General features: G+C 45.2%; 3 protein-coding genes across 7 annotated transcripts; 1 reads left to right on the top strand and 2 right to left on the bottom strand.

Annotated features, from left to right (window-relative positions):
• Positions 1-31: 31 nt before the first annotated feature.
• Positions 32-9,816, top strand: lva (lava lamp). 2 transcript variants are annotated; one of them, NM_001297920.1, is made up of 10 exons: positions 32-87; positions 408-658; positions 721-792; positions 862-942; positions 1,007-4,717; positions 4,775-4,882; positions 4,949-8,846; positions 8,932-9,052; positions 9,114-9,310; positions 9,387-9,816. In NM_001297920.1, exons 2-10 carry the CDS (start codon positions 605-607, stop codon positions 9,482-9,484), a joined length of 8,340 nt encoding a protein of 2,779 aa, NP_001284849.1. In that variant the 5' UTR covers positions 32-87; positions 408-604; the 3' UTR covers positions 9,485-9,816. The 2 variants fall into 2 exon arrangements, with proteins under 2 accessions (NP_001284849.1, NP_525064.1); NM_080325.4 differs by having other exon boundaries at positions 32-658.
• Positions 9,817-9,916: 100 nt separating this feature from the next.
• Vap33 (VAMP-associated protein 33kDa) lies at positions 9,917-16,384 on the bottom strand. Of its 4 annotated transcripts, NM_206625.2 has the most exons (8): positions 15,987-16,384; positions 15,646-15,878; positions 13,792-13,944; positions 13,614-13,723; positions 13,459-13,530; positions 13,318-13,356; positions 13,138-13,251; positions 11,273-12,592 (listed from the first exon to the last, which is right to left on the bottom strand). In NM_206625.2, exons 2-8 carry the CDS (start codon positions 15,707-15,709, stop codon positions 12,437-12,439), a joined length of 708 nt encoding a protein of 235 aa, NP_996348.1. In that variant the 5' UTR covers positions 15,710-15,878; positions 15,987-16,384; the 3' UTR covers positions 11,273-12,436. The 4 variants fall into 4 exon arrangements, with proteins under 4 accessions (NP_996346.2, NP_996347.1, NP_996348.1 ...); NM_206623.2 differs by having other exon boundaries at positions 9,917-12,592; positions 13,318-13,530; NM_206624.2 differs by having other exon boundaries at positions 9,917-12,592; positions 13,318-13,530; positions 15,987-16,094.
• Positions 16,385-16,898: 514 nt separating this feature from the next.
• On the bottom strand, positions 16,899-20,316 carry Gem4c (Gemin 4c). Its single transcript, NM_166998.2, has 3 exons — positions 19,986-20,316; positions 17,770-19,932; positions 16,899-17,710 (listed from the first exon to the last, which is right to left on the bottom strand). Exons 1-3 carry the CDS (start codon positions 20,101-20,103, stop codon positions 17,256-17,258), a joined length of 2,736 nt encoding a protein of 911 aa, NP_726901.2. The 5' UTR covers positions 20,104-20,316; the 3' UTR covers positions 16,899-17,255.
• Between the last annotated feature and the right edge of the window lie 327 nt (positions 20,317-20,643).

Below are 20,643 nucleotides of genomic sequence, written 5' to 3'. Positions count from 1 at the left end.
GATAACTTACCAGGGCTTTGTGACCCTATTCAGTTGTTGCGCAGCCCTGGTATCGAATTGTTTTTACGCTGGCATTAATTAGAATTGGTAAATATACATCTGTCAGCGTGCACATAAGAAAGCTCTTACGTTGCAATCTAGTGCTTAGTGGCTTGTAACTCAGAAACCAGGCGAAAATCGACACAAGCGCTGGAAAAACAGCAAACAAAACACACACACAGCCCCACTCGCACACACACAGCCGCACACACACGCACACATCTATAGAGAGGTGCACACGTCAGTGCCACGAATTCCATAAAATAAAAAGAACAACAAGAAACGCAAATTCAAAGCTAAAGACAATTCTAGCCGATCGGAAGCGGATGATATATGTTAGCTATATGGTAAACCCTCTCTCGTTGCAGTCAATGTCGATAGCTAGCGCTGCGCAGCCACCGTGGATATATAATCGGTCCTTCAGATAGCCAGTCCGCATATATATTCCCGATTCCCCCGATTTGTGTTTTTGTTTGTTTTTGGTTTTTTTTTTTTTTTTGTTATTGCTGCTGCATTTGGTCCGGTACGCTAGGATAGTTAGTAATATTTTGTAATTGAAACGACAATGGCGGAAGATTCGGGTGCTTTGGAGAGCTCCTACGACTTCTCCATCGTTCAGGTGGGTTTCACTTGGTGTTCCCTGTACGTACATGCGTCCATACTGATCATGACCACTTGCAGCCCGACGATCACGAATATGGCGAGGCGGATATACGCTTAGCGGGCAGCTCCAACGATCTGTCCTCGTTACAGGTGGGTAAATCTGAACAAATCCCCCAAGTGAAGCAGGATTCAATATTATCTGTTGAATCTACCCTACAGAATGTATCCGCCAGCACAACGAGAGGCACCAAAGGCAAGGGCCGTTTGGATAGCCTTAAAGAGAATCTGTACAAGCAGCAGGTGAGTTAGGCGCTGTGAATCAAGTGGTTCATATCATTAAATGACTCGAAATGATTGCTTTCAGGAGCGCCTCACTGCCTTAAAAGAACGCGCCTTAAGGAAATCCCAGGATGAGCGACACAAGTCCAGCATGAGTGACTCCATGGAGTCGCTTAAGACACTGGGTCAGAAGCTCACCGTGTTGAAGACGCGCTCCGGCGACTCCTCCACTCCACTGGTCTCACCCACAAAGGACAGCGACCCCGGTGATGTCTCTTTACTCCAAACCAGTGGCAGCGAGAAGCTTCTGATGCTCACACAGCGCACGGAACAAAATCGTGCTTTGTTGGAGCAGCGCAAGAGGGATCTGGCCAAGTCTCTTCTTTCTGTAAAGTCGAATATTGGCCACCAAACGACCGCCGAGCTGGGCTCTTCCATGACGGACCTACGACACGCGGCGTCTGTCTCCAATCCACCCGTATCCCGCCATCGTTCTGCCTTGGACTTGGAGGCCCAGGGTCAGGAGGCGGTGGACGAAAGCCGGGTGAAGTTGCTCAGGAGTCGTATGAAGTTGACGGAACTCAAGCAGGGCCGGCAGGAACAGGAGCTAAATGAATTGCGTACAGAACTGGCCAAGCGCGCTAAACTCATCGAGCGATTGGAACTATCCGGTGCGGAATTACAGCGCACGCTCACCCAGCGAAACGAGGAGTTAGAGCAATTGCGTGTGGTCCAGGCAGAAGAGGATAGCCTGAAGGTGCAGGAAAACTCTCGCCTCCAGGGCGAAGTTTTAGTCTTAAGAGAACGACTAGCAGAGCTGGAAAACGTCAACGACCTGTTAGAAACGACGCGCTGTGAACTTCAGGAAGAGCTGACCACGGCGCGCGAAAGACAGCGTAATCTGGAGTTGGAACAAGAGCAGGAAAAGGCTTCCCGCAGTCCGCAATCGGAAGCAGCGCATACCGATGCACAGGTGAGCGCGGAGCTAGCCAAACAGCTCCAGGAGCTTACCAACCAGCTGGCTGATCTACAGGCAACTAATGAGGAGTTGCGTCAGCAAGTTGCTGCCCAGGCGAAGCTCCAGGTGACCGATGAGATTGTTTCCCAGCGCCTTGAGGAACTGGAAGCCACCATAGCGGCGCAGCTTCTAGAGCTGCAGGAACAGAAGTCGGCAATGGCTGCCCAAAACGAAGAACTCGCAGAAAAGACAACGGAACTCAATGTGCTCAATGTGAATCTGCGTCTCCTTGAGGAGAAACTCGCGCAAAGCAGTCGCAGTAAGCCCCTATTTCTGGAGGACCATTCGGAGGACAGTGCCGCCAGCAAGCAGATGCAGGAGGATCTGCAGCAGCTGAAGCTAAAGCTGGACGAAACTAACAAGGCCAACATAAAGCTAAAGCTGAAATGCAAGCAGGCGGAAAAGAAGCTGCAGAAATTCCAATCCCAAGATGGCCAACAGCAGTTGGCTTCACTGTTGGCTGATAACGAGGAACTGCAGCAAAGGATCGCCGTCCTCGAGGACGAGAAGGGTCAATGGCAGTTGGCCAACATGCAAGAGGACGACCGCCAGCCAGAGCAATCGACGGAGTCCAATAATCCACTGCAGCTGGAAACAATTCGTTTGCTGGAAGAGCAGAAATTGGAATTGCAACAGGCCCTAGAGGCCTTACTCAGTTCATCCAGTTCTGCGGAATCCATTGAAATAGTGGAGCGTCATCACTTAGAGTGCCTAGGCCAACGACGTCCGGCCAGCGAGGGCGACGCCCAGGAGCAGAAGCAAGTGCATCCACCAGGGCCAAGTCACGTCAGCGAGCTCACTCAGACGGAGCAAACTGAGGAGGAGGATTCCTCTGGCGAAACTCTTTCCCAGCTTAGAGAACGTCTCGAACTTTTCACCCAGGAGCGCGGAGAGGTATTGGACAAGCTGGAGCAACTGTCGGCCGAGAATTTGCAACTCCAGGCAAGATTGGAGGAAAGTTCAAGTTCTCTTCAGCTGTTGCAGCGTGAACGTGAGAAGGATCTGATCTCCTCCACGTCCACTTCATCCAATCTCTCGCAGGAACTCAGTTCAATGCAACGCTCCTCCGAAGTTGTCGCAACACTGGACGCCGGCGAAGGAGGCCCCGTGCTCTTTGAGAAATGCGAGAAATCCCTGAGCAAACTCAACTCTGAATTGGAGGCCTATCGCAAGGCCAACGATAGGCAGGCCAAGTTCAATGTGTCCAAGAAACTGGCCAAGGAGGCCAAGAACTGTCACACCCAATTGAGTGAGCTTCTCCACAAGGTTAAGGAAGCGAGCACGGCGGTAGAAACTGTTACCGTTGTGGAGACCGTGGTGGCCGTGACCGCTCCCAACGGAAAAGCTCTTGCGGAATATGAGCAGCTAAACGCACAGAACGCGGAACTCAAGGCGGTGATCTCCCGATTGCGCCAGGAATTGGATGAATTGCGGGAAAGCTATCCTGAAACCGAAGCGCCATTGGCCATAGTTGGTTCCGATTCTCAAAGGGAAGATGAAATCCTGCAATTGCAGTCCCAGCTGGAGGACGCACGCTCCTTGCAGGCCGAGCAACGCCAGCAGATCGAGGAGCAGGTAGATCAAATCAAGGAGCTGCGTCAAACCGAAGCAGAACAGCTGCAATTGGTGGCCAGGCAGAGTGCCGAGATCACACAACTCCAGCTGCAATCAGAGCAATTCGATCAGCTGCTCAACTCCAAGGAAATGAGCCATGAGAAGCAACTGGAGCAGCAAACAAGGATTCGTCGAGAGTTAGAGGCCCGAGCCGAATCTCTGGAGGGCGAGCTGAGTATCCTACAGACTCTAGTTGCCGAGCAGAAGCAGCAACTCATTGAGAGTGTCAGCGAAAGCGAGCACGCGCTTAACCTTAAGATGCTGGAATTGCAATCAGCACAAGAGGAGCTGCGCGAATTGAGAGCCAAAGAGGATCCGGATCAGCTCCGAGAGGCTCTGCGCGTTAGCAAAAGTTTAGTTGCCCAGCAGGTCAGAGAGTTGACCTCCAGCCAGGAGACTGTCGATGCCCTGAACCAGCAAATCCAGGAGTATCAAGGATTAGAACATGCCCACAAAGAGGAGCAGTTCAAGAACCGCGAACTGCGCGAGAAACTCAAGAAGTATGCCCTTAACCTCAAGAAACGCACACAGGACAATGCCGATCTCGAGCAGAAGGTCCAGGAACTTACTAGTCAACTTCAAGAACAGCAGGAGCTTGTCAAGCAGAAAGAAGAGGTGGAACGTGAACCCATCGTGGACAACCATCGGGTTGAACAACTGCAGCAACAGGTCAGCAAGCTTAACGAAGACCTTAAGGCCAAGATCCATCTCAACCTGGAAAATCGCGATGCCCTGCGTCAGTTAAAGCAGCAAATACAAGAGCAGGAGCAACTTATCCAAGAACGTGATGCGGAGCTCCAAGATGCCAATCTGGTAAGCAAGGAGTTGCGACGCGAGCGCCAAGAAGCCGATCAGGAAGTCTTTCAACTGGGCCAGGAAAACTCCAGACTCAGGGAAGAAATCTCTAAGCTTCAGGAGGAAATCCATAATCTTGGACAGAGGGTAAACGAAGAGCCCACTGCTGTCGAGGATTTGCGGCGTCAATTAGAGGCCAAATCGAAGAAATTCGAAAAGTCCAAGGAGTTGATAAAGCTTCGCAATGCCACGATTCAATCGCTGCAGCGTGAGTTACAGCAACTGCAGCAGGATCAAGACAGCGAGGTGGAACATGTGCGGAACGCGCGGGCCGCTCACGAGCAACTGCGTTTAGAAAAGGATGCGGAGGTGAGTAATCGATTTTTAGGCATATTTGATGTCGAAGATAATAATCAACCACAACAGATTACTGCCCTCCGACAAGAGATTCTTAAGCTGGAAAGGAGCAGGGCAGCCGGTGAAGGCGATGATACCATTACCAAAACTTCACATCAACTATTGGAATCACAATCGGTGAGATTGAACTTTGAACTTGAACCTCATTTACCTTCTAATGCAACAAATAAAAAAAATTTTTAGCAACAACAAGCGGAATCCCTCCAAGTGGCAGAGAGAGAACTTCAACAGCTTCGTGTCCAGCTTACGGCGGCCCAGGAGCAACACGCTCTGTTGGCGCAACAGTACGCCAGCGATAAGGCAAACTTTGAGATGACCATCGCCCGTCTGGAGACACTTCACGAAGGGATTCAAGCCAAGCTACAGGAGGATGCCTCGTACATTGAGTCGCTGGAGGCTCAGAATACGGAACTGCAGGCCAGAAGCGCTGCTCTTGAGGAACAGGCCGCCAGTCAGGCTAACCAACAAGCGGCGTCCCAAGATAAAGTGCAAATACTGGAGCAACAGTTGAAGGAACAGCGCGAGCAGGAAGAGCAGAAGCGCCAACAGGATCAGCAGCTACAGGAGCGTTTCTATGAGCTTGGACAACGGGAGCAAGCTCAAAGTCGCCAACTTGAGTTGCTCACCAGCGAAGCTGAAGAGAGCAGGCAGCAACTGGCTGGCCTGCGAACGGAGTACGAGTCTCTGCTGGCCAAACACTCGCAACTAACAGCCACCGCCCAGGCAGAAAGGGAACAGATGAGCAGCCACAGCCAGGAGGAGCTGGCCGAACTCCGACAGCAACTGGACGTCAAGGAGGCGGATCTGCACCGTCAGCGGCAGGTTTACGATGCCAAACTGGCAGCCAAGGCCACGGAGCTCGATGAACTCGAATGCGACCTCAATAGCCATGTGGAGCGAGCTGCAGCCGAAACGCGAGAGCTTTGCCAGCAATTGGAGCGGTCCCAAGAGCTGGTGGCCCAACGAACTGAGGAACTACAGCGACTCAACGAAGAGTTCCAGGAGGTGGAACGCGAGAGATCCACTTTGAGTAGGGAAGTGACACTGCTTCGTTTGCAGCATGACAGTGCTGAGCAAGATGTTTTGGAGCTACAGGAACTTCGCATGCAGGCCATGCAGGACAAGACCGAAATGGACAACCTGCGCACTCAGATAGATGCTCTATGCGCCAATCACAGCCAGGAGCTGCAGGCGCTGCAGCAGCGAATCGCTGAGTTGGACACTCTGGGTCAGAATCAAACTGATGATCAGGTCTACATCGAAACGGAGAACAAGCGTTTGGCGGAGCAGCTAAGCGAACTGCAGGCACAACTGGCCAGGCAGCAGCACCAGCAGCAGCAGCAACAGCATCATCATCCTGCTGTACAATCTCAGCAGCATCCTCCACCGGCTTCACTGTTCTTTGGTGGCGATGCTTTGGCCGCCCCCTCGCCCTTCGATGAGATAGCCCAACCACTGAGGGTTTCTTCCCTAGCGGCAAGTGCACCGCCACCTATTTCTCCACCACCTACAATCGAGGATCTTCAGCGAAACGTTTCTGATCTGGAGAAGCATGCACAGGACTTGGAAACGAAGCTGCTGGCGCGAAATCAGAACTTGGCCGAGCAGGAAGAGCGACGTTTGCAGTTGGAGCAGCGTCTTTCGGAAGTAGAGCGCCTGCTAAGCGAACGGACACAGCAGCTGGCCGACATTCAAACGGCAAATGAGGAACGTGATCGCTTGGCGGCACTGGAGAAGCTTATCCAACCGGCGGCAGCGCCTACATTGGACATGTTCTTCGGCGGTCAGGCAGAGGAAACAGTGCCCGATGCTGTTAGTCACCATTTGGATTTGGGTCTGCCCCAAACGGAGCCAGTGGTGGAACCACTGATCCAGCCCAAAAAGGCATATTTGTGCCAGCCAAAGCAGGAAATTCAGGAGCAGACTGCTCAAACCATTGATTGGGGCGTTGACGAGGATCCCTGGGCCAGTGCTGCCAACGAAGCGCCGCAAACCGATGTGGAGCACCTGCACACGAGAATCGCTCAATTAGAGCTGCAGTTGTCCAATGCCGAGCAGCAAAAGACCGAACTACAGACTAAAGCCGCCAAGCTTATGAAGCGTCTGAAGGAATACAAAACGAAGGCAACAACGACCGCCACGCCCACTGTGACAGTGGATAATGATCTGGATTCAACCATTATTGAGGAGCTGAAGCATCAGCTCCAGTTGCAAGAGTCTCGTCTGAGCAAAGCGGAAGAAATTTCACAACAGCACGCCCTGGAAAAAGAGAAGTTAGCGAAACGTATCGATGTTCTGACAGCAGGAAACGATCGTATGGCCGAAATGAAGGAGCGTCAGGACATGGATGTGCAAATGTACCAGGCTCGCATTCGGGAGCTCCAAGAAAAGCTTAGCCAACTAGACCAGTGGGGTGAGCCCGCCGCAACTGTCTCTTCATCCTTAGACGGCGATGAGGCGGCGAGGATTGAGAGCCTACAGCAGGAGATCCAGCAACTGCGCCAACAAGTAAGCGAACTGGAAGATGAGCGCACACGCGACCAAGCCGAATTGGGAGCATTGCGTCAGAGTAGCCAAGGTTACGATGAGGCGGAAGACAACCAAAAATTGGAACTCCAGCAACTGCGCCAACAAGAAAGCGAACTGGAAGCACTGCGCACACGCGATCAATCCGAATTGGAAGCACTGCGTCAGAGTTGTCAGGGTCACGACGAGACGGTAAGGATTGCGACCTTGCAGCAGGACAATCAACAACTAGAGCTCCAGCAGCTGCGCCAAGCAATAATCGAACTGGAAACTCTGCGCGCACGCGATCAAACCGAATTGGAAGCATTGCGTCAGAGTAGCCAGGGTCACGATGAAGCGGCAAGGATTGCAATCGAGCAGCGGGATAATCAACAACTGGAGCTTCAACAGCTGCGCCAACAACTAATCGAACTGGAAGCTCTGCGCGCACGCGATCAAGCCGAATTGGAAGCATTGCGTCAGAGTTGTCAGGGTCAACAACTCTCGGTGGACATGGCCTCCAGAAATGATGAGCAAATGGCTCAACTGCAGGAGAAGGAATCAGAGATTGTGCACCTAAAGCAACGCATCGAAGAGCTTATGCGCGAAGATCAAACGGAGAAGCTTGTCTTCGAGATCCTGACCAAAAATCAAGAGCTACAGTTACTACGCATGCAGGTCAAGCAATTGGAGGAGGACAAGGAAGATCAGCAGGTGTCAGCTGCTCCTCCAAAGGACGACGGGGAGACCGTTGAAAAGCTAAAAAGCCTGTGCCAACAGCTCCAGCAAGAGAAATCGGATATGGAGGAGGAACTGCGTGTGCTTAACAATCATGTTCTTAGCAGCCTAGAGCTGGAGGATAGGATGAAGCAAACGCTGCTCCAGCTGGATACCAAAAACATTGAAATCACCGAGCTGCGCCGTTCTCTAGAAATCTTGCAAAGCCAAAATCTTGGCCAGAATTCCGCTGCAGAGCAAATACCCGATCTGTCAGCTATCAATCAGCAGTGGGAACAGTTGGTGGAGCAAAAGTGCGGCGAGGTGGCCAGCATTTGGCAGGAACATCTCTCTCAAAGGGAAGCCGCCTTCAAGGCGCAACTTGAGGAGGTTACCCAGCAGCAGCAGAGGGAACTGCCCCAGAGTCAGCAGTCCACACAAGGTGAGGCCACCAGCGACATAATGCAAAAGATGCAAAAGGCGCTGGAAACGCAGGAAATGGAGATAGTGACGCTAAAGGAACAGCTGGCCATTCGTTCAGCCGAGTACGCTCGTTTAGCCGCCCAATACGATCCGTTCCGGCTGCAGAATCGTGGTGGAGCCAGTGGGGGCAATCCTGCCTCGACAACAGTCTCAGCTGGTGGACCACCATCCTTAACTGCCAACGAACCACTGCCCGAGTATGTGCTTAAAGCGGATCTAGATTACGCCCTCATGATGCTCCACCAGCGCGACATGCGAGTCGAGGAAATGATTGTGGAACTGGTGCAGTTGCTCGAGGAACGTGATCACCTGCAACTGAAGTTGTCGGACACACTGCGCCAGTTGGAAACTGAGCGGAGTCGCGTTAGCGATGAACGTGAGTCGGATTGCCAATTCTGAGCATTTTTGTTATATATGATCCGATCCAATCCTAATTTTTGTTCTCCTCTATTCCGGAGCAGCAAGTGCCACGGCATCCTCATCAGCCGCCTCGAGCAGCAGTCCCAGTAAAATCAGCAGTGCGGGCAGCAACAGCGAACTTCTGGGCACGACGAGCGCAGCGGGCAGTGACCTCAAGCAGAAGTGAGTGCTGTCCTACAAGATAATGGAGCAAAGGCTTAATGGTTGTTATTGCTCTTTTCAGGCTAGCTGAGTTGCAGACGGTGAAGCATTCCAAGGACAAGGTCATCGTGGACGAGCGCGAGCAGCGCCTGCAGCAGATGCTTCAACTGCAGAAGGACATGGCCAAGCAGGGCTCGGGATCACAATCAGGAGCAGGGGCAGTAGCAGCAGTAGCGGCACCAACATCAGCAGCTCCAACAGCAATAGGCGTGGATCTCTGTGAGTGGATGCTACTGAAGCGTCAGCAAGTGCCATGTACCTAACCGAATCCCCCGACTTCAATTCAAATTTACAGCTCAATCCGGATTGCGTTCGCCATCGATGATGCTCATGGACTGGATACTGGGCAACAACAACAAGGAGGAGGAGGCGGGCCACCAAACCACTGGCTAGCCAATTTCCATTTCGCGGCAAGAACGACCACACGTCCAGAAGCCCGTACTCCTACGACTAGCACTTTAATAACAAATCATTACACTAACTTCGATCCTGGCCTTCCTTGTGCGGACAATGGCAATAGCATTAGAGTTCTTTATACGATATTATGTACCTTGGCTAGCTAAAAAAAAAAGCTCATCCCCTTGGCCGTTCGAGCCGTATTCCCGATTTGTTCCAAACGCGTACGTTTTATGTTGTAGATATGTAAAAATTGTATAAAACAAAACGAATTGTGAAACGAAGCTGAAGAAAAACCAGAAAACTTAACTAAAGAGAATTTAAGAACTAAACCAAAGCATTTTTTATAAGGGATACAATCTCTGCTGCTTAAATGGGATTTATAGCACAGTTGTATAATAAGACACCATTGCGTTTCCTTTTCGTTTTATTTAAATTTATTTCAAATGATATTTGATGTTTAATTAACAATGTTTCATTTTACTTTTCCTTTGAGAAAAAAACGCTTAGTTTTTAAGATTCATGCTGTAAATATTATAATAATTGTTTTTCTCTTGTGTGTATGTGTGTGTGTGTGCTGATCTCCAGCTTCCAGATCTTCTACAACTTTCGTTGATTTTGCGCCTACTTCGCGAGGAGACAGACTCTTTCGGGTGTGAGTAAAGTGTGTGTGTGTGTCGGTTGACTTCAATCAAATAATGCAATTGAATGTTGTTAAATGTATCGAAACAATTTTTGAATGTTAAGTTCCGTTTTCACATTTTATTATTATTATTATGTTCATATATATTGTGTTTTGTTTTTTTTTTTTTGCTACAGCTGACATCAAGTACAATTTGCTTATGATTTGCTTTTGTCTTTATCATTTGTTTATTTCCACATTTCCTTTTATTTATTTTTAGTTTATTTTTTCTTTTCTTTTCTGTATTTCTAGTTAAACATTTAAATACGAGTTTTCCACATGCCTATGAAATTACAGCGATCATGCATGTCGGCGAATATATATTCATGTATAAATCTATATACCCTTTTCAATGCTTTGCAAACTATATAAAAAAAGTCGTAACCACGAACAATAGCAATGAAATGTGTTGGGGAAACAATTGTGTGAAACAAGATGCATCGCCAGCAAATAGTAGGCGCTACGAAAGGAACCAAGTGGGTGGGTGGGTGTATCTATGGATCCAAATCTATGGATCCACGGGTGCAGTGTAAACCATGAACAACACGCGTTTGTTTTGCTTCTAGTAAAGGTTTTTTCGTTCCTTTTTTTTTTTGTGTTTTCTTTTTTAGAAAATTGATTGATTTTTTTTTTGCACTTATTAGATCGTATATATATCGGCGTGTCGGATACAGTTGATGGATTTTCTCAATTTCGGTGCCATTTGGGCTGGAAATCGTTCAATTCGACCTTGGCAAACAACACAAATTACATAAAGGTTTGCTTACAGAAATTTAGTATATTCATATAATATATATATATCTATATATATATATATATATATAGCGTTCATTGAGTGGTGTGTATGTGTGTAGTAATGTAACCACTGAAGTGACTAAAACGAAACTTAGTAAATGCAAATGCCAACCAAAACAATAATGATTATATATAAATATGTATATATAGAGCCGCCGTCCGCGTTCGATCTCGTTTCGGGATTTAGAGAGGGACAGACGGTTGAGAATGAGAAAGAGTGATGGGACGAGGGGTGAGGTGAAGCAACTTTTCTTTCTTAGAGAGCGTCGGCCTTGCAGAGCATTGTTGTTTTTATTTTTTTATTTTTTGAAGCTTTTCATTGATTGGTTTTCCATACAAGTGTTTCTTCTTAATTTTTGTTGCATTTTGCTAAATGTTTTTTTCTTGACATTTGCGTTTCTGTTTTCGATTTAAATTTTACATCTAGGTCTATGTGGCTGCAAAAAATTAATTAACAAAAAGAAAGCAAATAATAAAAAAAATTGATAAAACTGAAGTTTATTCTCGCACTCAAGTAACAAATTGGTTTTTCTTTTAGTTTCGTCGAGAAGGTATGATTAATGATAATTTTTGTTATTCTTTGAAATACTTGACTTTTCCCGTTTGCAAATGCATCGAAAAATTATTAAAACGAATTGTGAGGCATTTTAAACTTAAGTTCTTACAAATTAATAATAGCGAAAAAATGCAATCGAAAATCTGAGCAAATATACGTATGGATCTTAGCGGATTTTAAAGAGTTCTTGAGAGATGTTCCCCCTTGCGAAAATACGATTTTACGTCTCTTCTATTTTTCCCTTTCTCTGCGGTTTTTTTTTTGTTTTTTTTTTTTTTTTTTGTTTTGTTTAGCCCAGGTACCAAAAGTAATCATTCGTTATGTTTTCTTTTTTTTAAGTATTGATTATGATGTGAGGGATTTCATAGGGCCCAAATGTTCTTATTACTCAAAGTCCGGTTGCGACTAATTCAAGCGAGATCTTGCAAAAACTTAAATATTTTTGGTTGAAATACACGAAGCGTCAATACAGCTTAAAATTGTTTCGAATGCTTTACACTTAAGTCTCGTTAAGATTCGTATTAAAAACAAGAACTGCCAATCTGTCTTTGAGCAATATGTTGGAACCAAACAATATTTCTCACATCATAATCCATACTATTCTGAGCGATACTTGTTTCGCTAACAAACAATGATTATTTTTGATTTTCAATACAACCGTTTAAATGTATACGGTCCCCGGTTTAGTCAGCTTTACATTCGTCTCTGTGGTTTGTTTCTTCTGCCAATTAAATTTATTTTAATGCTCCTGCTGCTGCTGTTCTTCTTTCGTTGTTGTTGCTATTGTTAGTTGCTGCTGCTGCTGCTGCTTTTGCTTTTGTTGTTGCTGTTGCTGTATGATGGTGTTGCCGCTGTTCTTGCTGTTACTGTTGCTGCACGTTGCATGTAGCATGTTGCTGGCGTTCGTTTATGGCATTCAGAGAAAGAATTTGCCCAGCAGGAGGCTAACGATGGCCGCAGCAATGGCAACTGCAATGTAAAAGACCGGAATCTGCTTCTCAGCCAGGACTGGGGCATAGGGCTCATTCACCTGTTTGACGGCCGGCGAGCTCCGGAAACGTGTGATTTGATCCTGCAAATGGTTGAGAAATTTATTAATTTACACAAATGGATAGATTGATCCTTATCTGGCTACTTACAAAATATTTATCCTATGTATTCTTTTTTGAACTCGAAAACAAATCAGCACCCCAACTGAACCGAGTTATTGTATAATAACAATAATTATATATCAAGCGCGCAGAAAACTCCCAGGCACAACAGATCATTATTTGCATTATTCTTGGAATTACCAAATTGGATTTACTTATATTTAAAGGCTGATTATTTTTAGTACACCACAGCAACCTAATGCAAGAAATTGTCACTAATAGTGTCATTAATTTTCATATCAATTTTGAGATCATCGCGTACAGCCTATAATTTGAAAAAAGTCAGAGGCCTGCTTCTCCTTATGGCTGAATCGACTCATTCTAACCGATTGCGAACAAAACTGAATATTCAATATTGAAGACATCTTGATAATACTGCTGAGGAACTCCCTTAGGTAGCAGTAACTTCGACATTGCACTACTCAAAACACAGAAAAAATGAAGAGTCATAATGGAATTGGCTTACCTTCAAGTGAAGATTCTCTCTTCGCAATTCAATGTTGCATTCACGCAGCGCTTTGATCTCTCCGGACAGCAAGTCCAGACTCTCAGACGTTTCGAGCAAATTGGATGGCTTAAACTGGGTAATATGTTAGCGTTATTTATTATGCCATTAGAAAGGTTTTGCCTGTTCGACTTAACATACCTTATCCTCGCTGGAGAGCTTCGGCTTGCTCTCGAGCGCCTCAGCGCTGGCTGAGCTAGTATTGGCACCCGCGCTTCCGCCTCCGGCAGCTCCGGTTCCGCCGCCAACGGCACCACCACCGCTGGTGTTCTCAGCATTTGCCTCAGCGGTGGGCATCTCGAAAACGCACTTCAGTTTGGCGTCCATCAGCTGCTCGGGCTCCAGATCCTTCCACTGCGGGTGTAGAATAGGACGTTGATTAGAAAAGTAATATACACACTATGCCATCATTAAGAGTCCTATTCGTTTCCCCTTACCAATTTATTTAAATCGCTTAGATCAGCATCCATGGGTGCCAGGACGCTCTGCACCATGAACTTGTGCTTGTTCTTCTCCTGCTGATCGTAGACGAATGGCTGAAGGCAGACTATGTACATGCCGAGGATAAGTAACGATATTATTAGAGTAACGATATACCATTTGAGAAATACTCACTCTCCACCTGGGTTGATCGAAAGGGAATTATCTTGCCGATGTTTGGACGTACGCAGTAGCGTTTCGGGGCGGTTGTCTTGATCTTGAAGACCAGAGGCAGAGCCGAGTTGTTGCGCAGAGTCATGATTGTGACAACGGGTCGGGTGAAGGGACCTGTAAGGCGAGAATATATCAAAATGAGTGTTAGCTTAAGGAACACATCTTATTAATTTCATGGCACATATAACGCATATGTACATACATATTTCCCTATTGTTAATATTTTCTGATTTCCGATTTTCTCCTCATGATATGATCTTTAAATAAAACAGGCATTATCGCCCTTTCATATTGAATGCACCCGATTAGTCACACTATTTTGGCGATAGCCCCACCCAACCCAAAAGCGCCCAACACTCGCACTTTCCACATTTCTCTACTTTCCCGATTTTCCCCACTCTTCCTGATTTTTGTGTAGCGTCACGCTCGTTGCGTCATTGGTCGAGGCAAGTTCAAATTAATTGAATTAATATCAAAACAAAATCGAGAACGGGCACAAAAACCGAATAGTAAACTGAATATCGAGGAATACCCTGCATATTGAAGTTGGATTCACTACCAAAATGTGTAACTTATTTTGAAACTATTATGAAATTACAAAAATTACTTCAAATTATTTCAGATTTAATGTGATTAGTAAACGCTAGTATTACTCCGAATATTACTTTTAAGCCGACTAGAAATCGATCGCGGGGTCTTACATTCTAAAATAGTTTTTTTGGTCACATTTTTAACAGGCATTGGTGAGAAAATCAAAACAAACCAGGAAATGGGCAAAAACTAACGAAAGGAATTTTTTTTGTTTGTTAGCATGGCGTGTGCGTGTTTTTCTTTGGTGTAAGTGTGTGTCAAGGAAATTTCATTAGACAAAGTCGCGTCATGCATGTGTTTTTCACCCCTCGCCGACCGCACTATTCACGATCTAACGGGAAACGTGGGCGAGGGGGTTGCAAAAGAATGGGGCTAAGGCTCACTCACACATACACAGATATTAAAATATTTGCGCACAATGGAAGCGATAGCAAAATACTTGAAAAGTTAACTCAATTTTTTTCAATAAGACAAAATACAAATGGTGAATGGTTATTGGTGTATTATTCTAGATCGCAATCAACAATGATTGGTCATTTAAGTAGACATTTCGTTCTGCAATTGAGACTGTGATAAAATTTCGCGAAAAAAATTAAATGTTTATGCACTGGAAAATGCAGCTTGGCAACAGGAGTTCAATAACAATGCGATGACAACCGTGCCACTTGTCGCACCCACTGTGCGAGCTCTTTGCATTGTTTTTGTCACTGCTGCTGTTGCTTTTTGGCCAAAATTCAAGGAGCCAAAAGACAAGAAAAAATTAAAATGGCCCATGACAAGTTTTTGCGTATAAAAATATAATGCTAGCCAAAAACGCGAAACGAGTGAGCAAGAGGGAGAGGGATGGCGAGTGCAAGTGAGAAAGAGAGCGACGCCAGCTGCCGGCATCAAAAAATAAAATACATTAAAGAGCTGAAGCAAAAAAAAAAAAAAGAAAAAAAACGGAAAGAAGCAGAGCGATGATACACGTAGACCCCGAAAAGAACAACAATAAAAGGTGTCGTATGTAAAGGAAGAACAAAAACAACGGAAATTATTGATAGCCAATCGAGCGAGATGGCAATAGAAAGCGTAGAGGGAGGGAGATTAAATGTGCGCGTGAGAGAGAGAAAAAGTGAAACTTGCAGTTTGCTCTTTGCAAGAAATGGGAGGTGAATCGGCTTTTTTGGTCGATATGCAGCGACCTTTCCGCAAAAACGCGAAAATAATGTAAAATAAACTTACCCACAAAACGCAACTCATGTTCTGGTTCAATGGTCAACGGAAGATCAAAGAGTGATTTGCTCATTGTGGCGGCTGGCTTTTGTTGTTGTTGTTGCTGCTGCTCCTGGTGTTGTTCTTGTCGTTGTTGCTGCCGAGAATTTCACTCTCTCCGCTTTTCGCCTCTTATCGTTTTAATTTTATTTTTTGTGCGTCCTGTTTTTGCCCAGCTATTTGTTGTTCTTGCTGGCTGTTTGCTGTTAAGAAAATGCACACAAAATTATATTAAAATGCAGACGCACGCATAGATACGAGACACAGGCACACAACTAAATTAAAAGAGGGATTTCAAATTTTTCGCTTACGTTTGCGTTTTTTAGCCAAATATATCAAGAAAACTGCTGCTGTTTTTATGCCTGTTTCGTTTTACTTTACTCGTCTCTCTTTTTTTCTTTCGTTTTTCGTTCGTTTCGCTCTCACAGGCGAAATATCGGTAAATTTATGCGACCACACACACACGCATGGACAAAAAAAAAGCAAGAGCCAGAGAAACTCACGCACGCACGGGCTTTTTGCAGAAAATTTCGGGAAAAAAACACAACGATCAACGTGCGACTTCTTCACCGACTTTAGGTCGCTTTTCTGTCGATATTTTCGATTTCAGTGGTTTACCACGCTTCGGTTTCTTCGCAAACTTCAGTTGAAAACGCAAAATGTAAAAAAGCCATATATTCTGTCAGCTAGTGATGTGAAAAAAATATCGATGCATCGGGTATCGATATTTTTAGTTTAGCGACTTTTCGATACTTGTCAAGCATTGGTCGTTAAATTACCTTGTAAAATATATATAGTGTTTTTTAAGACAAGATATTTTTTCTATTTTTTTTTATTTAGGTAATTTGAAAATGTTATTAATAACAATTTGCACCAAAATTTTCCTTTCCCTGAATAATGCCATTCAGCTTTTGACAGAATATAAATTAGTTAAATTTATAACATAACGAGTACATGAAATTTAAAAATGTATTAAAATAAATTTTCCTAGTTTTAAGTTACAATTTTGCAACAGGAAGCAAAGCAGTCGAAGTAATACATAAAAATACGAATAAAAATAAGAACATGCAAAATTACAATAATTTTAAGCTTGCCAAAGCATTTATTTAATAGAACACAAATTTGTATTTGATGGTAGTATTACATATTTTATGTAAATATAGTCGGCCTTAAGGACACACAAAGTTGTAAAATAACCTGATATCAAATTATTCTGATGTTCAATCATAGCGTTTTGTATATTATATATATAATACATAATAATACGAAAAAAAAGAACATGCAAAATTTTATTAATTTTCAGCTGAATAACTTCACTTGCTTGCCAAAGTATTTTTAGTAAGACAAAAAATTTGCATGGTAGTGGTACATTTGTTATGTGCATACAGTCGTCCTTTTAAAGGACATACAAAGTTGTAAAATAATCTGATATCAAATTATTCTGATGTTCAATCCTAGCGTTATGAATATTATATATGTTTTTAGTCATATAGAGATCTGACTGCCTAAGAATTAAAGTGTTGGACAAGCGGCGGAGTTTCGATTTGGCTTAAGAAAATTACACTTCTAACAGCATCTCCTTAACACTTGGCCGCCTGCTGTTCCTGGATATTTATGCCGAATCGCACAGCGAAGGCTTTACTAGCTAGCTTCATAATCTCGTTGCGAATGGAGAATGGAGCCTTGGCCACAACGGCCATCAAATGATCCCAATGCTGGCGCTTCGTGATGGTCTTATTGTGTTTGGCGTGGCTCCGGAAGGCGATCAAATATTCTCGAAATAGGAATCTAAAGGCCATGAAAGCGGACTCGCTGTTCACCTTGACCACTGCATCGCTAAGATCGCCCATAACAGCACAATCGGCCCTTTTTTTAAGGAGCTTTTTGAAGAGATCGTTAGCCTCCTGTGCACTGGACTGAGTTAGCAATTTGAGAAAGGAGCGTGTGTCCTTTAAGGTGTCTTCTTTAAGGTAGATGAGCCAAAAGCCCTTGTGCTTTAAACTGTTCACTTGGTTCAAGATCCTCTGGCGGCATTCTGTGAAAGAGCAATAATTAGTAGGCTTTCGTCTTGGACTTACATTTATAAGAGCGCACCAGTGCCTAGGAATGTCAGATGAGACAGACCGTCCTGCCAATACCACACCGCCAGTTCTAAATTATCCACCCGGAAATCTTCAAAGGTGGCCAAGTCCCAGCGTAGGGCATCAATGGTTTTCATGACATGCGAGATCAGCTTCCAGTGTTTCAAACGCCACTCTGGCAAGCTGGCATTCAGATATGTGTAGTGCTTGGCCACCTTGACAGCTGGTGCATCGTCTCCGTTCTCCAATTTCGGGTGCTCCTTTTCGAGTGCATTTAACTCTGCAGTGCCTCGGGTGATTAGATTGCTTTCACCCAGACTAATCTGCTTGAGCAGTTTCAAGATTAACTGCAAGCTGGGCAAGTTCATGGGCTCTATAAACTTGGCCAAACCGTAGGCACACGCGTCTAGGAACCTATTTTGCGCCTGCCTAAGCTCATCCTCTCCGTAGGGACACCGTCCGTCTTTCAAACTAACGCACAGTTGTCGCGCTGACGTGTAGAGACCGTTGAGGATCTGTCGGTGGCCATATAGGTAGAGTGTAAACTGCAAGGCATACGGCTTTTGAAGTAGTTGCTCGTTCACCAAGATGTTATCGGCACAGGCGGAAATATGAAAAGCAGCATGCTTGGGACAAGACTGAGCTATGTGCCAGAATAGCTTCGAGAAGCGAGTATGCGTCACGCCCAAGTGGGAGAAATCAATCCAGGTCTGTCTTGCGTTCTCAAAGCACAGTACTAGAAATTTGGTTATCGGGAAGCGCTTATTATAATCCAATTGATTAAAGAAGCGTATGCGACGCTCCCGATGATCGGGAGCCTTGAAATTAAATCCTTGGGTAACGTTTTGCTCATCGCGCAATAGCAGTACTTCCATCTTGTCCTCGACATTTAATTGCATAAATAAGGGACGCAGTACTAGGCTTAGCAGCTCTTCGTAATCATCGTTGGACGAGGTCTCGTCCTCGTCATCCCCCTGATTTACTTCCGTAACGGATATGCCCTCGTCCTCGACCACCATTTCGGACTCCACCACCTGACCCAGGAAACTGAGTATTATCTGGGCATGTTTCTTGGTGAGCATAATTAAATGATTTGCCATCGTTTCCACGCACTCATCGTTACCAAAGGCTATGAAGCGGCTAAAGAGATTGTCCAGCCCGGCGAGCAACTCCTCATCGGTGGCCATACCGGAATCGAGAAAGACTAAGAGTTCACCCATTCTCATCTCGGCAACGCGCTGCTCCAATGTTTTTGCTGCATCCGCAAAGCTCTGCATCTGCTTGCAAACCGGATGCTCTCCGAGCATATTATCTGATTGGAGTACTTTAAGCAATTCTGCCGTCTGTCTACAGATTAGCTCCTGGCAGTTATACAAAGCACTTTTCGATTTCATTTCATGCCAATACATATACGTGTCTACGCTAACGAGCTGAAAGATACGCCGCAGAACGTCTAGCAGTATTTGGGCGAAATGCCGCAGATCAGGCATGGGATCGCTTGAGTTGCTGTCACTGATGTCCTCGGTTATTTGGCTGTAGACGGCGAAGCAATTTGGTTTCTCCCGCTTTAATGGATCATTGAGGGTATACAAAAGGACTTCTATAAGGTGATCCATAGCCTTGGCCAGGTAAATCTTTCGAGTGGATGGACGCGGCAGCGTATGGAGGCGCTGTTTAGAGTCCAAGATATGACGATGTTCCATGCAGGCTATCTGGCGCAGCAGTTGCTTATTTTCTGCGGGCAAATTGCAGTTGACAATTGCGCGACCGGCTGCTCTGAGGGCGGCAGAGAGCAGCGGTAGTGTTTCCACGCAATCTGAATTAATGACCGACAGAGCCTCATTGAATGCCTCAAAATACTGGATGGTCAGCCAGCGGGGTCCACAAGCAAGGAATTCCTCCAGCGGCTCCATGAGACAGCAGTTAACGGCTATTGCGATGGTCAAGAACAGTGGGATAGGCGGAAGCTGGTTACACAAATGCATGACATTGGCGCTCCACTGCGATTTGCACAAGAAATAGTCGTGTGCGGTGTTCAGCACCAGGTACACCAGTAGTCCACGCAGTTGATTCATAGCAAAAGGATCCATTGTGTCTGGCGGCTGTATGATTAGATCGTGCTCCTCCAGCAGGTCCGTCACTTGGTCGCAGATCTTCTCAATGTGCTCATCGTTTCCTGAGAACAAACAATGTTCATATTTGGGCACTAACCTCTGGTACTTCACTTACCACTCCAGTAAATCATATCTTTCAGACACTTGGCCTGTTCGTTGTTGTCATGGAATATTTTCTTCAGCTGGACAAACAACTGGCAATTGTCCAGCGGGTGCTTCTCAGCAGTTATCATCGTGCTGCCGAAATTTCGCGTTTCGTCAAAACTCTTCCGAAGGAATTCAATTTTATGTGCGTCTTCTGTCAGATGACTATCGAAAATCGATAGTTTACCGGTGCGTACCGATTATCTTGCGTGCAAGGAATATTTTTTGAAAATGAAAATGTCCCTACAACAAAAAATTTCGCTTTGTAATAGACTCTCTGATGTAGATAGATACTAATATGACTTGTCCACTGCTTGCTATGATTTAACTTTAACTTTATTTATAAACATTTTCATATGATATTTTGTATTTTGCTCAGCTGAAAATTAAATGAAGATATTTTATAAAGTATTGTAATGTATTATTCGATAATTAATTATTTGTATTATTATTGTAATGTTTTATTCGATAATTAATAATTGACATTATAAATATTGCGACTTCTCCAAAGTCAACTGCAGTTTTTTAAACAGTGGTCCTATTTAGCAAATGTATTTAAAATAATGCGATTCGCATGCGGCATTTGAGTTTGAAATCTTTTCGATACTTGTCAAGCATTGGTCGTTAAA

The sequence above is a fragment of the Drosophila melanogaster genome, chromosome X, assembly GCF_000001215.4.
Source record: "Drosophila melanogaster chromosome X".
Classification (NCBI taxonomy): Eukaryota; Metazoa; Arthropoda; class Insecta; order Diptera; family Drosophilidae; genus Drosophila; species Drosophila melanogaster.
This window is presented reverse-complemented; position numbering and strand designations above follow the sequence as displayed.

Excerpts from the sequence above, each read along its gene's own strand:
- Vap33 (NM_206623.2), bottom strand. The coding sequence starts at position 15,709 with ATGAGCAAATCACTCTTTGATCTTCCGTTGACCATTGAACCAGAACAT. Across the intron at positions 13,531-13,613 it reads TAAGCGATTTAAATAAATTG|TGGAAGGATCTGGAGCCCGA; the intron begins GTAAGGGGAAAC and ends CTACACCCGCAG. Across the intron at positions 12,593-13,137 it reads GAGAGAATCTTCACTTGAAG|GATCAAATCACACGTTTCCG; the intron begins GTAAGCCAATTC and ends AACCATTTGCAG.
- lva (NM_001297920.1), top strand. The coding sequence starts at position 605 with ATGGCGGAAGATTCGGGTGCTTTGGAGAGCTCCTACGACTTCTCCATC. Across the intron at positions 659-720 it reads ACGACTTCTCCATCGTTCAG|CCCGACGATCACGAATATGG; the intron begins GTGGGTTTCACT and ends GACCACTTGCAG. Across the intron at positions 793-861 it reads ACGATCTGTCCTCGTTACAG|AATGTATCCGCCAGCACAAC; the intron begins GTGGGTAAATCT and ends TCTACCCTACAG.
- Gem4c (NM_166998.2), bottom strand. The coding sequence starts at position 20,103 with ATGATAACTGCTGAGAAGCACCCGCTGGACAATTGCCAGTTGTTTGTC. Across the intron at positions 19,933-19,985 it reads AGATATGATTTACTGGAGTG|GAAACGATGAGCACATTGAG; the intron begins GTAAGTGAAGTA and ends GTTTGTTCTCAG. Across the intron at positions 17,711-17,769 it reads TCTGACATTCCTAGGCACTG|AATGCCGCCAGAGGATCTTG; the intron begins GTGCGCTCTTAT and ends GCTCTTTCACAG.